The sequence below is a fragment of the Pipistrellus kuhlii genome, unplaced genomic scaffold (assembly GCF_014108245.1).
Source record: "Pipistrellus kuhlii isolate mPipKuh1 unplaced genomic scaffold, mPipKuh1.p scaffold_m20_p_62, whole genome shotgun sequence".
NCBI lineage: Eukaryota > Metazoa > Chordata > Mammalia > Chiroptera > Vespertilionidae > Pipistrellus > Pipistrellus kuhlii.
The window spans coordinates 863,473-878,582 of NW_023425565.1; the positions used below are offsets into that span (position 1 = coordinate 863,473).

At 51.1% G+C, this 15,110-nt stretch overlaps 1 protein-coding gene across 2 annotated transcripts; it reads right to left on the reverse strand.

Annotated features, from left to right (window-relative positions):
- Positions 1-679: 679 nt before the first annotated feature.
- On the reverse strand, positions 680-8,554 carry CDK20 (cyclin dependent kinase 20). Of its 2 annotated transcripts, XM_036420117.2 has the most exons (8): positions 8,225-8,552; positions 7,665-7,778; positions 5,195-5,383; positions 4,597-4,718; positions 4,365-4,427; positions 3,504-3,627; positions 2,925-3,080; positions 680-1,609 (listed from the first exon to the last, which is right to left on the reverse strand). In XM_036420117.2, exons 1-8 carry the CDS (start codon positions 8,297-8,299, stop codon positions 1,412-1,414), a joined length of 1,041 nt encoding a protein of 346 aa, XP_036276010.1. In that variant the 5' UTR covers positions 8,300-8,552; the 3' UTR covers positions 680-1,411. The 2 variants fall into 2 exon arrangements, with proteins under 2 accessions (XP_036276010.1, XP_045430995.1); XM_045575039.1 differs by lacking the exon at positions 5,195-5,383 and having other exon boundaries at positions 8,225-8,554.
- Between the last annotated feature and the right edge of the window lie 6,556 nt (positions 8,555-15,110).

Below are 15,110 nucleotides of genomic sequence, written 5' to 3' on the forward strand. Positions count from 1 at the left end.
ATTTGGGATACAGCCATAGCCCTTAGGCAGGCAATTCCAGCAACAAACAGACTATTTTATCAGTAAGGATTTACAAGACTACCTGATCAGGAAATTGCTTCAGTTTCCATTTGGTGCATAGCTCTGACCTTTGCCTGGGCTCAAGGGTCACCAGCATTCCGGGCTCCTTGTCCACACCTCTCTGCTAGTGAAGACAAAGGGCAGCTTCCAACAGGGGGGTTAGTGAGGGACAACCAAACAACTGAACAGCAGGCTGCATGGGGCAACCAGGTTGGCAGGGGGGCAGTGAGGGGCGAGTAGGCCAGCAGGGCACAGTGACCAGGCTGTGGGGAGCGGGCCTAAGCACCAGTAGGACATCCCCTGAGGGCTCCTGGGCTGTGAGAGGGGCAGGTTAGGCTGAGGGACCACCCCCAACCCCCAGTGCATGGATTTTCATGCACTGGGCCTCTAGTTTTAAGAATAAAAGATTACTAAGAATAAATTTCTCTAATCTGCCTGTTTTTATCTATCCTTAAACCAACACCACTGTCTCAATTATTACAGCCCTCTGACAAGTCTTGGTATCTAATAGGTAAGCCCTTTCACTATTCTTATTTCTACTTCCTTTCAACACTTACATTTCCATATATTTTACAACTGTCTTACCAAATTATTAAATAAAAAAAACAAGAGCCAGATGGAATTGTATTGTGATTTATTGAGTTAACAAATGAGTTTCAGGAATGCCTGTCTCCTTCTTCTCTAAGGAAGATGGCACACTGATTCTGGCTCACCCTTCGCCAAAAGTGGAGATTGTCTGTAAACCAGATTAAGGTGTTTGGTTCACAACCTGAGCCATACTTGGGCCTGGACTTCTGCCAGGTCACCTCCAAATGGAAGGCCGTCGTGTAAAGCCCCTAAGAAGCCCCCAAAGTTAGAGTGGCCGTGAATGGGGTCACTTTCCCAGCCACCAGAGGAGCGAAGACCAGGGAGGGTGCCACCTCGGCCACTTCCCTTGATAGGGATGGAAGAGAGGCAGACACCAGGCAGAACTCCTTGGGGTTTTTTTTAATAAATCTCAAAACTGAAGTCGTGTTTAACATCCTTGAAAAGAAAAGCAAACCAAACCTCCCTTCCCCCTTGGGTTTCTGAATTGAAGACATCTCACTCGGTGCTCACCAGGCCAGAAAGACAGGGCCTGGAGCAGCAGCACCACGGCCAGCACGGTAGTGGGCGCACTGCCCCTTTCTGATGGTATGTCAGCCTCGGGCCTCCATCTCTGCTGGGGCTGGACATCCTCATTGCCTGGCTGGGACAGGACCAGGTAAGGAGTGAGCCCAGTGTGGCTGTAGTGTGGCTGTGAGTTGAGTGAGACTGGAGCTGAAGGACAAGAGGCTCTGGAACACAGGCCAGTGGGGCCTGGCCCAGCATCTCAACTCTCCGGGATGAAGGGCCGAATCAGTTCTGGGTTCAACAGCAACTCCTCGAGGGGCCGGTCCACATGGAAGTCATGGACGTTGGGAGGCCCTGGGTGGGCCTTTGGGGCCAGTCCCCCCGGGCGCTGGGGAATTGGCAGCTCCGAAGGGTGGGCAGGCAGGGGAGCTGTAAAGAAGTACTGGTGCAGGAGGGCCTGGGGGTGACAAGAAGGAACAGCTTATAGAAACCAAACCTTCCCTGTCCCAGCCTCAGCTCACTTCCCGAGCCAGGGAGACAGTGCTGCCCTGCGGGGCTTGCTCTGTCACCCGCTCATCTGACTCACTTCTGAGTGCTGACTGAGCACGGCTCCAGAGGCTGGGGGTGCACAGACCTCCGCGTGCTGGGAGTGGGGGACATAAACAACATAGAGAAGAAGAGAGTCAGTGTGTCAAATGCCTAGTGCTGAGGAGGTGCAGGCCTGCAGCAGTGGATGAGGCCCTGGGATGGCACTGAACAAAGACGAGAGAGGAGTACGTGAAGCCCGAGGACGGAGTGCACAGACCCTAGGTCACAGAGGGAGCCCTGGTGCCAGAGAGGGTTCAACAGCAACTCCTCGAGGGACCGGTCCACGTGGCGGTCACGGACACCGGGAGGCCCTGAGTGGGCCTTGGGGGCGAGTCACAGGCAGTCACAGAGGTAACAGCCGCAAGCCCGTGACTCCTGTGGGCCAGCAGGGCCTGGGCTCTCCTCTGAGGGAGCTACACGGGAGGGCCCTGCAGAGGGTGGGCTGGCTGTCAGCACAAGGTCAAGCCCTCTGCCGGGTGGGAGGACACACTGAATGGGCAGGAGGAGATTCTGGGAACAATGGGAGGGACTTAGACTGGGGCTGAGAAGCGCTAAGTTGGTCTCAGGATGCTCTGCAGGCACTGATGACATGGTACTCAGCAGGCGCATGCATGAACACACACTGCTAGTGCCAAGGTGGGGAGGGGAGTGGTACAAGCCACAGAGACTCTGACACCATTGGCCCATACTGCCCATACCACCCCCCCTCCCCCGAGGCCTTCACTGCCTCCTTGCCACAACCCGTCCTGCCCGGTGCTCCTCTCCGGGCCTCATCATCTCTCATGAGAAAACCCCTCCCGTGCTTTAACCTATCGTCCAGGAAGCCTGAGCCCCACTGCCTGGGTGCCCTGCCTCACCACAAGGTAGAGACCCCACAGGGATGGGCCATGACCACTCATCCGCTCTGGACCAAGGCCCGGGACAGCGCCTGGAATATGCCTGTGCTGAGTCAATACTTGCTGAAGGAACGAAGGCACGAGGAAGCGAGTCAGCAGTAACCGGAGGTGCTGTCTTCTGTGAGGTGGGCACACCCTTCCAATGGGCCACCCTGTCCTGCCCGCAGCCCCTCTGGGTCTGCTCAAGAGAGGCAGGTGGCTCCGAGCCCCCACCACACGTTCTAAGGACCTTGACCTCCTGAGTCACATGAGCATGGAGAGGAGGGTCAGGGCCATGGGGCACCCTACCTGAGAGGCTGCAATGCGCTGGCGTGGAGGGTAGAGGAGGAACTGCCCCAGCAGGTCCAAGGCCTGGGGAGAGGCGTCCGGCAGCACCTCCCCTAGGGGCACCGGCGCCTGCTCCTCAAAAGAGATTTTGTTGTAGTCGGGCAGCTCCGTGATCTCCTAGGAGAATGGGCGCTCAGGAACAGCACTGCCCACCGGCTCCCTCGGTCAGTCCTCGCTCCCTGTCGCCCACCTGCTCAGGCCACTGCTGCTGCCTCATCCGTGTCCCCCCTCTCACCCCATCGCTCGTCTTCACACGCTCACTCAGTCCTCAGACCTCAGAACTTATGTCCCTCGGGCCTCCACCCTTTCCAGAACTTCCTCCACCCCCAACTGGGAGAGAACTGCAGGTGCCAGGGGCAGGCAGGATGGGACAGTGGGCAGCAGGGAGGGAGAGCCCCCAAGCTGGGCCAGGACAGTGGTCTGGGACTTTAGGGCGGCATGGGGCCAAAAGAGAGAAAGTACAGGAGAGGGGAGTCACCAGTTACTGGGGGGAATGAAGGGCACCTCCCCCTCTCTTCCCCACTGAGGGCCCCTGCAAACCGGCCAGATTTGAGGGCTAGGGGTGCCCAAGATGCGAAGGACACAGCAGAGCTGTTCGATGTCGTTCTCCCCTGGGAAAAGCGGGGACCCGTTCAACAGCTCCCCCAGAATGCAGCCCACGGCCCTGCAGATACAGAAGCCAAACAGCTCACAGACTCACAGCACGGGCACCGGTCTCCGCACACCAGCTCCATGGTCTCACACCTTAAACACAGGCCTACTCACACCAGCTCCATCACTCCCCACCACGGACACACGTCTCCTCACACCAGCACTACCTCTCCACGAATGCGCAACGTAGCCTAGGGGGCTCACGGCCAAGACGGAGCCCCACAATCAAAGAGCTCCTGCCTGACCAGAGCATAACCCCCCTCCAAGCAGGTCTCCGCCTCCATGTACGGCAATAACCACCTGGCAGCTCCCAGCTTCCCAGAGCTCCCCACTCTGGGACACACAGCCACCCCCTCGCATTCCCGGCAGACCTCCACAGCCACACCTCACTCTCAGGCACGTGTGCGCCACTCTGTCTCAAGCAAAGGCTCAGAGCCTTACTCCCCAGGGACCCAGGCCTCGAGATCGCAAAGGCCCTCGCATCCTGGACTCCAGTTCCCTGCACAGTAGCTAGAGGCGCCACACCTCAGGAAACTTCCCACTGGGACAACCACTCCGATCCCACCCAGCCCCCATCCAGCTCCAAAATGTCCTGAAGAGGAACACTGATCCAAACGCCTCAGAGACACCCGAACCCGAACCGGGGGAGACAGCCTGGAGCTCACAGCAGGAAAACACCCCTAAGCCGCTTAGAGAGGAAAAGGTGACTCCTCCACCCACATTCCCCCCTTGCCCCGCCCACAGTCTCACCACAGGTCGACCCCTTGGTCATACTGCCGGGCACCATACAGGAGCTCGGGGGCTCGGTACCATCTGCAAGAGAAGGGTAGGTGGTCACAGCCAAGTCACCAGCCTGACAGGAGGCTGCCCCAGGTCACCCTGGCCCCCATACCAGCCTCAGGAGCCATGTCCAGAGAGGCCGGAAGCATCTTTTCCCAGGGGGAGCACTGCTAGGTCCTGCCTGGGAGCCAGCCCTCCCTACCTGGTGGCCACCTGGTGCGTATAGAGGCGGCTGCCGTCTGGGGAAAAGACCCGGGCCAGGCCGAAGTCGGCTATCTTGAGCTGGCCTGAGGCGCTGATGAGCAGGTTGGCTGGTTTCAGGTCCTGAGAGCACCAAAGGGAGCATCTGTTCTTCCAGTGCCCCAGGAGGACCTTGGTGGCGTGGCAGGCTGAGCGCCTGGGTCAGCCCAAGTCCCCACCGGCTGCAGGACACACCCCGGAGTGCTCACCCACAGGCCCACCCCTCTCCCCCCCTCTCTGGCCTTGTCTTCTCCAAGGGCTGGTCCAGCCCAATCCAACCGGCCCTCAGGCCCACCCCGGCCCCGCTGGGACTGACCCCAGGCACGGCCCTCAGGCCCACCCCGGCCCCGCTGGGACTGACCCACCCGGGGCACAGCCCTCAGGCCCCCCCCCACCCCCCCCACCCCACCCCCCGGGACTGACCCGGGGCACGGCCCTCAGGCCCACCCCGGCCCCCGCTGGGACTGACCCGGGGCACGGCCCTCAGGCCCACCCTGGCCCCCCCTGTGACTGACCCGGGGCATGGCCCTCAGGCCCACCCCGGCCCCGCTGGGACTGACCCGGTGCACGATGTTGTTGGCATGGCAGAAGGAGACACCCTTAAGCAGCATCTGCAGGTAACTTTTCACCTGAGCCTGGGCGAGCGGCCTCTGGGTGTGGCGCACCACCTCAGCCAGGTCTGACAGCATGAACTCGAAGGCCAGCACAAAGCCTGCCCCATGCGGGAATACGGCCTTCAGCTGCACCACCTGCAGGCAGGGCATCCTGTCAGCCCCAGACTCATATGGCTCAGGCTCCCTCTGGAACCCACAGCAGAGGACAGGGCAGACAGAGGGGGTGACGGTAGATCTGAACTGAGACCAAGGAGCTGGGTGCCCTCTCGTGTTCCTGTCTCCTGGGAGAACACAGGCCCCTACTCCAACACTCCACTCACACTCAGGGAAAAGGAGGTGGAAGGCCACTTAGGGCTATGTCTGGTTCCCCCACACAGCCCACAAACTGAAAAATTAACACTCACCCAAACATGCAGACACACACACACACACACACACACACAGGAATTCAAGTCTCCTCCAGTTTCCTCTAGGGCCATTAAATCCCAGCACCAAGAAAAGGCGATCACTACTCCTCAGAACTGTGACAGCTGGAGACACGTCATATGTACTAAGGGCCCACAGGTCACAGGGGTTGGGCTGCTCAGGAATGAGCAAGGAAAGGGGCCGTTAGGAGCTCACAGCACAGGGGAACAGACTACTGGCAAATGGTTCTAATGAGGACAGAGGAGAAAGAATGGGGTGGGTTGGTTATACAAGGAGCTGGACAGGAGCTCTGGGCAGCAGACAGCAAGCACAAAACCAAGGGAGGGACATGTACAAGTGGGAAGGCCCTTTGTTCTCTTCTGCCCCAAAGCCTAGATGGGAGGGACAGTTACGAAGCTGTGCTGAATGAATGAAAAGGGAGGCTGGAGGGGGTGGGCGTGTGAAGACAAGCCACTGGGAATGGACACCTTCACCTCCATGTTTCTGGCTGTGGGCAGGGCGGCAGCGGGAAGGCTGCTGTGGTTGTTCTGGAGAAAGGTGACAGGGGCCTGGGCGGGTGAAATCTGGAGTGTTTCAAAGACAGAAGCTCAGGCCCACTGACCACAGGATGCGGGGCCTCATCACCAGCCTCCAGGCGGCCACACCACTGCTGTCAGCAAGCCCTGTTACTCTCCTCGAAAAACGAGAGTGGCCTTACTGCTATTTTTCTGATTTTGAGGCGAGTACATATCATTTTTTTAGTACATATCATTTTACTAGTACAGAGTGAAACACACACATACATTCAGATGATACACAAAATTACTTAAAATTTTTTTAATACATTTTTATTAATATCAGAGAGGAAGGGAGAGAGAAAGAGAGAGAGAAACATCAACGATGAGAGAGAATCATTGATCAGCTGCCTCCTGCAAGCCCCCTACTGGGGATTGATCCCACAACCCAGGCATGTGCCCTTGACTGGAATCGAACCTGGGACCTTTCAGTCTGCAGGCTGAGCCAAGCCAGCTAAGGCCAATATTACTTTTTTTTTTAAAACAGCAAAAGGAAAATCCTACCTACTATAATCAACCCCAGAGTATATTCCCCCAGACTTCACAATAGATACGGCATACAGACACACATTCACATACACACATGATGTTTTCATATAAACCCGGGATGACAAACAGTCTTAGAGCGTGCCTTTGTCACCCAATATATAGTTTCAGAGATTAAGGAACAAATCAGAGTATGGCTTATCCAAGGTCGACCCATCCTTGTCACTCCCGGAAAACTGAGCACATTCTCTACACCTGACATGGACAAGAGAGAGAGCCAAGGAGAATGAGGCTGGAATATAAGATGTCCCTCTCTATGTGCCCACAGCCCCTCCCAGTCCTGTCGCAGCACAAACCACACCGCTGGGCCCTGTAGCTTCTGTCCGTCTCCCTTCCCGCACCTCACTTCTCAAGAGCCCGCTGAGGGCAGTTTTCCCTCGTTGCCAGTGCCCAGCCCAGAGTTAAAACATCCGGACTCCTCAATCAGACCTGGGCCAAAGCCTTCACAGACAAGCTGAGCCCCCATACTACGCAGGTGGCTGGCCCTGCTCCCTGGTCTGAGAGGTAGATCCTGGAACCTCCCTGGCAGAGTAGCTAGAAAACTCAGAAGGACAATGGAGGCCAAGCAGCGAATCCAGCCTGCAGAACATAACAGGAGCTCAACAGGTGGCAGTTATCATTGCTATTAGAAATCACTAAACAGGTTTGAGAAATAAAGCAAAAGTTCATGAATGGATGGATGAGTACAGAAAGAAATAGTGGATGAACAAGAAAGTGAGTGGGTGAGGAATGAAGTAATTGGTAAATTAAGAGTGAATACGTGGATAAGAAAGGAAGGGGGGGGGGGAGGAGGGGAGAAGGGAGCATATGAGCCAGTAGAGAAGGTGTAGGTCCTCCAGAGTGGGAGTGAGTAGAGGGCTGGAGGAGATGCCCGGACCGGCCTCACTCACATACTGATTGTCCTCGATCTCCTGCAGGGCCTTGATCTCCCGCAGGGCCTGGTTGGGGATGCCATCCTCCAGCCGCCGCAGGGCCACCTTCTTGAGGGCAACGATCTCTCCAGTCTGTGCAGGACGGAATGCAGACACTACCACCCCGTGCCCCCGGGAAAGGTTGGCTAGGGGGCGAGAAACGTGCCCTCTGGGTGAGACGCAGAGGCCTGAGGCCCTCGTGAGATGGAAAGTGCCCCATCCCTCCTGGAGGGAAATCAGACAGTTCAGAGCATTCACAGCACGCTCCTAGGGGACACTGGTGGGATGCAGCTGGCCAGTCTGGACGCCTCCACCCCCACGCCCAGCCCTTAAAGGGGTTAAAGTGATGAGCACACAGGGCGAGAGGAGGGTGACGGGGAGGCCGGCGCAAAGGCCCACGCCTGGGTTCGGAGAACAGGTACACCTCCCAGAGGGAGAGGAACGCGACCCAAGGGGGGAAGCCCGGAGCCGCGCGGGCCCAGCTCACCTCTATGTGCTTGGCCTTGAACACAATGCCGTGGGCGCCCTCCCCAGCTCACCTCTATGTGCTTGGCCTTGAACACAATGCCGTGGGCGCCCTCCCCGATGCGGCCCAGAATGCAGTACTGGTCCATCGCCCGCCCTCCTGTGCCCGGACCGGGCTGCCCAGCGACTGGGTGGCCTCCAAGCGTCGTGGGCCGGCGGCCAAGTGCAGCTGGGGACGGCGCCGGCCTCCTCTGTGCTTTCCCCGAGGCCCCCGCCGCAACGCCGCAGGGCGCTTCATCCGGAGGCAGTCACCCCAGAGCCGCAACGCCCGCCCTGCGCGGAGCGCGGAGCGGCAACCACAACAGACCCAGCCCGAGCCGCGGGAGTCACGTCTGGAGATGCGCAAGGCACGCCGGGAGGGCGGGGGGCTGGAGGGCGGGGCCGCGGGCTGGAGGGCGGGGCCGCGGGCTGGAGGGCGGGGCCGCGGGCTGGAGGGCGGTGCTGCGGAGCCTGGAGGGCGGGGCCGCGGAGCCTGGAGGGCGGGGCCACGAGGATTTGGAAACTCCCAGCAATGATGGTAAAGGGAGAGAGCCAGGGCTGAGTTGTAGAGGGACCCTCAATGAGGCCTCTCTTCTGGAAGATCGAATGGCAACATACAGAGATAACTTTTGAAAAGTGCAAACTCCACAAAAAGAAAAAAAGTGCCAACTCTGACTCAGAAAATCTATGACTAAGGGCTTCCCATGAGAAAACATTTGAAGGAATTTGCAACTTGAGTGATTTTAAGAAATGCATATCATCAAAGGATGTTGACAAAACACTCCCCCCACCCACACACACACACACACACACACACACACACACACGCACACACAACAGAAGTAGCTCTTAAACTTCTGAAAAGATGCTCAATCTCACACACAAGATAAATGCAATATAATGTATAACTTTTCACCTAACTGATGGCCAAAGATTCCAGATCTAACAGCCTGGCCAGGCTATGGGGAAACAGGAGCTGTCCTGCATTGCTGGTGGAATGTAATCCCCTTAGCCTCAGCAAGCTCACTTCTAGAAATTCCTCCGATAGATATATAGCACATATGTGAAATGACATGTGCAAAATTATTAAATGAAGCATAGCGTGAATAGCAAAATATTGGAAACATTACAAATGCCCATCAATAAGAGACTGATTAAATTGTGATACACCTATCAAATGAAATATTAAGCAGTTTTAAAAATGAATGAGAAAACTTTTAAGGTACAGTAATGGGAAGATTTCTAAACTATATTAAGTTAAAAAGGCAAGATGCAAAACAGCATAGCATGCCACTAACTGTGTCAAAGAAAAGGAGAAAATAATATAAATAAAAGCATATATAGCCCTAGCCTGTTTGGCTCAGTAGATAGAGCATCAGCCTGTGGACTGAAGGGTCCTGGGTTCAATTCTGGTCAAGGCATATGCCCGGGGTTGCAGTGGGAAGCATGCAGGAGGCAGCCAATCAATGATTCTCTCTCATCATTGATGTTTCTATCTCTATCTCCCTCTCCCTTCCTCTCTGAAATCAATAAAAATATATAAAATAAAAAGCATATATAAAAATAATAAATGTATGTTCATACATTCCAATATATCTGTAAAGATACCAAGTTTTTATGATTGTAGTTACCTGATAGGACTGGAAGCTTTGGGGACAGGGTGGGAGGCAGACTTTTCACTGGGCCTCTTTGTATTCTTTGAGTTTTGAGCCGTATAATTTACTAATTCTTTAGAAATTCCACTCTTAATAATTTCAGAAGAAAGTCTTGATGTCCACACAAAGATATTCACTCCATTTGATGTTAACAGAGGCCAGATAAGAAACCAAATATATTTTTGGCTAACTCTGGAAATCAGATTATCTTCTATCTTCAGGATTTGTTGTTGTAGTCCATTTGCTTATTTGTTTAGTGTATTTCCCGATTTAATTGTGCAATATCTGTTTGTTTTTTGTTTTGTTTTTTGTTTGTTTGTTTGTTTTATGTGTGGTCTCTGAAATCTCTGCTCAGTCAGCATAGGTGTCAGCTAACAATTGGGGAGAGGTTTTCAGTAGGCGGGCTCCTTTCTTCAGCCAGCACAGACCGTGTCCAGGGGTTCTTTCTGACTGAGGTGGTCTGTGTGAACGTGAAGGAATGTGAGTGAATAGCAAACCTCATGCCTTGATGCAAATTTGAATCCCGGACAAAAGTGATGGCAGAGGAGTCAACTCAAAACTACTTCAGCATTAGGCTTCTGCCTTCCCTCACTCAGCCTCCAGCTACATTAATCAGAAACTTCTTTGCTTATCTGTCCCTCTCTGGCTCCACTGACATGATTGAGTCCCAGTGATAGGATCAGTTCAGGAGCCCAAGACTCATCCAATACCTTCTTGTCCTTCAGCAGTAATGTCAATAGACTACTCATCTCTGGACTTTATTTTCGCTTACTTTATATTGCTTTCCTCCCTCTCCCCCTCTTATTTATTATATGAATACTAGTAGCCCTGCACATGAGCCCATGTGCCAGTAGCTCACTGCTGCCCTCCAGTAGCTCTCTGCCCACTACCCCTCCCTCCTGTAGCTCCCCTGCCCCCTCTCCCGCACCCCCCTTATAGCTTGTTGCCCTTTCCCCTCCTATAGCTCTCTGCCACCTGCTTGTAGCTCGCTGCTCCACTCTCCTGCTGATCCATGATTTGGTCTTTCTATGGTTGGACTTTAACACTTCACAGTGTAACGACAATTTGCATATTACATCTTTATTATATAGAATAGCAAGGGATTCCCTTTATACCTTACCATCTATATTGGTGAATGCTATCATTCTAACAGAGATGCTGGGAGAATTCAGTGGAATAATGTGTGAAGCATCCTGACCAGTACTCAACAGTGAGTTTTCTCCAGAACTGGTAGGTCTCATCGAATCATAGGGAGCTCTGTGGAACCCTACATTTCCATGTATATTCACTTTCTCAGACAACTTTCAAGTTCAGTGGCTTGGATGGGGTGTAGCTCCAAAATATTGAAAATAAAATGTATACAGCCATTAGTGGAGGCAGGATGAACTAAAACAGAGTAAATCCATACAACTGAATTTATGCAGCCATTATATGTGCTTCTTCACTGGAAATGATGTCCAAGAGAAGAAAACACATATTGCAGTCTAATAGATTTAGCATCCATACATTTTTATAAAATAAATAATACCTTAAGTGTAGAGATACAAGAAAGAAGAGAAAATCCTATATAATAAAAGGCTAATATTCAAAGTGTCCCCTTGGACAGCCTTTCCACCAAGAGTTTGACCCCTACTGGGAGTTTGACCACTCGCTATATCGTGAGCTGACCACCAGGAGGCAGTGCAGAACATGGCGAGCGTCTGTGATGCGGCACTGACAGTGAGCAGCAGTAGAGGTGCTGCTGGCCCCGATGGGGGCCCGAGTTGGGGGCCCGATCACCCTAAAGACACCTATCTTGCAGCGGCATGGAGCGAGGCCACAGACCAGCTCCCAGGCACTGAAGGAGCCAGGTGGGGGCCCTGGCCCTGATGGATCACCCTGCAGGTGGGATGGTGGAACAGGTGAGGGGGCGGCACCAGGCCTAGGCGGGGTGTCAGGTAAGGTCGAGGGACTGCCAGGCTGGGGGCGCGAGCTGGGGCCCAATCTCCATAGGCCACCCCAAGGGACCCCACCTGTGCACAAATTCATGTACTGGGCCTCTAGTTATTTAATAATAAGGCCAAGTAAATGTTCAATTTTACTCAACTGAATTTTGTTTTTCTTAATAGATTTGGTGACAATGTTGAGACAGAAGCAAACTTCTGATGACATTTGAGAGAAATGAAAACCACTAGGGACCCCATTTTATTTCATTTGTTTATTTTAATATATTTTTATTGATTTCAGAGAGGAAGAGAGAGAGAGAAACATCAACGGTGAGAAAGAATCATTGATCAGCTGCCTCCTGCATGCCCCACACTGTGGATAGAGTCCAAAACCTGGGCATGTGCCCTGACCAGGAATTGAACTGTGACTTCCTAGTTCATAGATTGATGCTTAACCACTGAGCCATGCCAGCCAGGCATAGAGGAAGGACGGGAGAGAGAAAGACACGGAGAGAGAAATATCCAATGTGAGAGAGTCACATCAATTGCTTGCCTCTTGTACATATCCCAACCAGGGACCAAACACACAACCTAGGTATGTGACTGAAGGGGAATTGAACCCAAAACCTTCTGTGTATGAGGTGACACTCCAACCAACTATGCCATACTGACCAGGGCAAAACCAATTTTTGTAAGTGTTTATTTGAACAAAATTGATGACATACCAGGAAGCAAGATCTCAAATGCTCCAGAGATTACAGGTTTGTGGTTCTTTTCATACATTTGGAATTAAGGAGAGAATTGAGGAAGATGGCATGAAGGTGGGAGAAAGCCAGGCTAGAAATTCTATAACTGGATTACAGATAGTTAACAAGATTATTTGCTCCATTAAGGCTGGTTACTGTCTCAAAGGGGCTGCAAAAGAGGATTGCTACTAACATTCTAAAGGTGTGTTACCCTAGATCAGTGGTCGGCAAACTGTGGCTTGCGAGCCACATATGGCTCTTTGGCCCCTTGAGTTTTTAATAAAGGCCAGATTAGGAGTACCCTAATTAAGTTAATGACAATGTACCTACCTATATAATTTAAGTTTAAAAAATTTGGCTCTCAAAAGAAATTTCAATTGTACTGTTGATATTTGGCTCTGTTGACTAATGAGTTTGCTGACCACTTGTCTAGATGCACAAGACAATAAATACAGCTTGCTTAAAGCCTGCATGATTACTCACCCTGACCTGCCCAGTTAGAAATATATGACCAGAATACCCTGTAGGTTATTTTCAGTCACTGAGCTTGTCAGATTTATTACAGAGCCCCTTTTCATTCATGTATGTTTATACTACTTACAAAAATTTCATCATACTGAGTTATTTTTTCTGATAAACTCTGTAATAGAGATAATATAAATTTTGGAAGAAAAATATAAATGGTTACCCCTGGGTTTACAATGAAAGAAACAGGTATTGAGGACTGTGGGAAAGAGAATGATGTTTTACTCTGATTTTTATCATTTTTTAAACCTGTGTAGGATCATTGTTGGCTTTTGACTTCATTTGTATTATATATTTTCCTCTGTGATTTTCATAATGAAGCCATTAAAACAAAATTAAAATGGGGATGTAGAGGGACCATGTGACAGATTACCTCCTTGGTGTTGACTAGAACATTCCAAACAGGTTGATTGAGACTATGAATTGAAAAGGCAATTAAGTCAAATATTAAATCCACTTTTTCTATCACTGGCTTTTGTGCTAAAATGGCATAACTTGAGACTCTCAGGAAGGCATTATATTGGCATTTCAAGTTTGTCTTCTCAGCAACTCTCATGAATAGTTCCTACTCTACTCTTCAACCCCTTTATCTTGCCAAGGCTTTTGATATTTCAATCTTTCAGCTCAGCACAGTCTTTGATAGAAATAATTTATTTTTCTTTCTTTGTCTTCATGAGGTAACATTTTATTTACAAATTAATACAGCCAAAAGAAAACAGAACGCTATAACTTTAAAAGGAACATCTGATGTCACTAAAATGAGGTTGTTAATGGTTTCCTTTGCTGTACAGAAGCTTTTTAGTTTAATGGAACCCATTAAAGACAATCTACTGATGGGAGAATATATTTGCAAACGTATATCCAATAAAGGGTTGATGTCCAAAATATATAAGGAACTCATACAACTCAGGAACAAAAAGTAAACAATCTGATAAAAAAAAAAAAAAAGGAGGAGGGGCAGATGACATGAAGAGACATTTCTTCAAAGGCAGCATATAGATGTTTTGAAAATGTTAGCTGTGGTATTAGACCTCGGTTCTTTAGTTTGGCAAAGAAAGAATTCACAGACAAGAACTCTATCAGAATAAGTTTATTTAGCCTTTTAGAAAGCAAGTCACAGAGGGATATGTGAGCCAGCTGGCTCTGTGGACTTAGGAAACAAGTTACCAAGGCAAAAGTTCTTTGGAGAAAGAAAGCAAAGATAAGTGCCTTAGCAAAGGAGGGGGAGGCTCAGGCATGCTCTAAAGAGAGTGAACACTGGGTCCTTTGCCTTAAGGGTTTTTATCTATTTTCTAAAGGTGGGAATTAAGGGGAAATCTCTGGGGAGGAGATAGAATATTCATGTTTTTCAGGGTGTCCTTTAATATGGAGATTCATCAAAATGATTGTATAGGGTTAGGGTTGTGGTTTCTGCTGACTGGTTGGGACTAGGGTAGGGGGGTCATTGATCATTGTGTCTGGTTCTGATGTGAATCATGTCATTGCTTCATCTGGTTTTGCTGCTTCTCTGGTGCCAAAACATTGAAACCTAGATGTTACATCTAGTTCGTTATTGTTGCTTTTGTTGTTGTTAATCCTCACCCAGGATATTTTTCCTATTTGTTTGTTTGTTTGTTTGTTTATGGAGAGGGAATGGAAGGAATGGAGGGAGGAGAGAGAGAGAGAGAGAGAGAGAGAGAGAGAGAGAGAGAGAGAGAGAGAGAGAGAGAGAGAGACAGAGACAGAGAGATGAGAGAAACACCTCTATTGGTTGCCTCCCTATGTGCCCTAAAGAGGGTGAGGAATCAAACCTGCAACCCAGGTAAGTACATGCCCCTGACTGGGAATCAAACCCAAGACCCTTCAATGCCCAGGCCAATTTTCTAACCACTGAGATTACCAGCCAGCCTGTTACCTCTAGTTTGACTAAAACTCTGTCTCTGTGGTCAACAGACCTGAGGCTTTGTTTCTAAGATTATGTGATGCTCACCAGAACCTCATTGTCCTGAGGTCTAATACATAGGGAGAAGTCATGCAAGGGAGAAGGAGGCAGGTGAATCAGGGCGCTGGATGGGCCAGTTTGAATCAGCC

What these genes read in the sequence shown, in the direction of transcription:
- CDK20 (XM_036420117.2), bottom strand. Translation starts at nt 8,299, where the DNA reads ATGGACCAGTACTGCATTCTGGGCCGCATCGGGGAGGGCGCCCACGGC. An exon ending in TCAAGGCCAAGCACATAGAG is followed by an intron (nt 7,779 to 8,224) that starts GTGAGCTGGGGA and finishes CGTCCTGCACAG; the next exon opens with ACTGGAGAGATCGTTGCCCT. An exon ending in AGCGCATTGCAGCCTCTCAG is followed by an intron (nt 1,610 to 2,924) that starts GTAGGGTGCCCC and finishes TGTCACCCCCAG; the next exon opens with GCCCTCCTGCACCAGTACTT.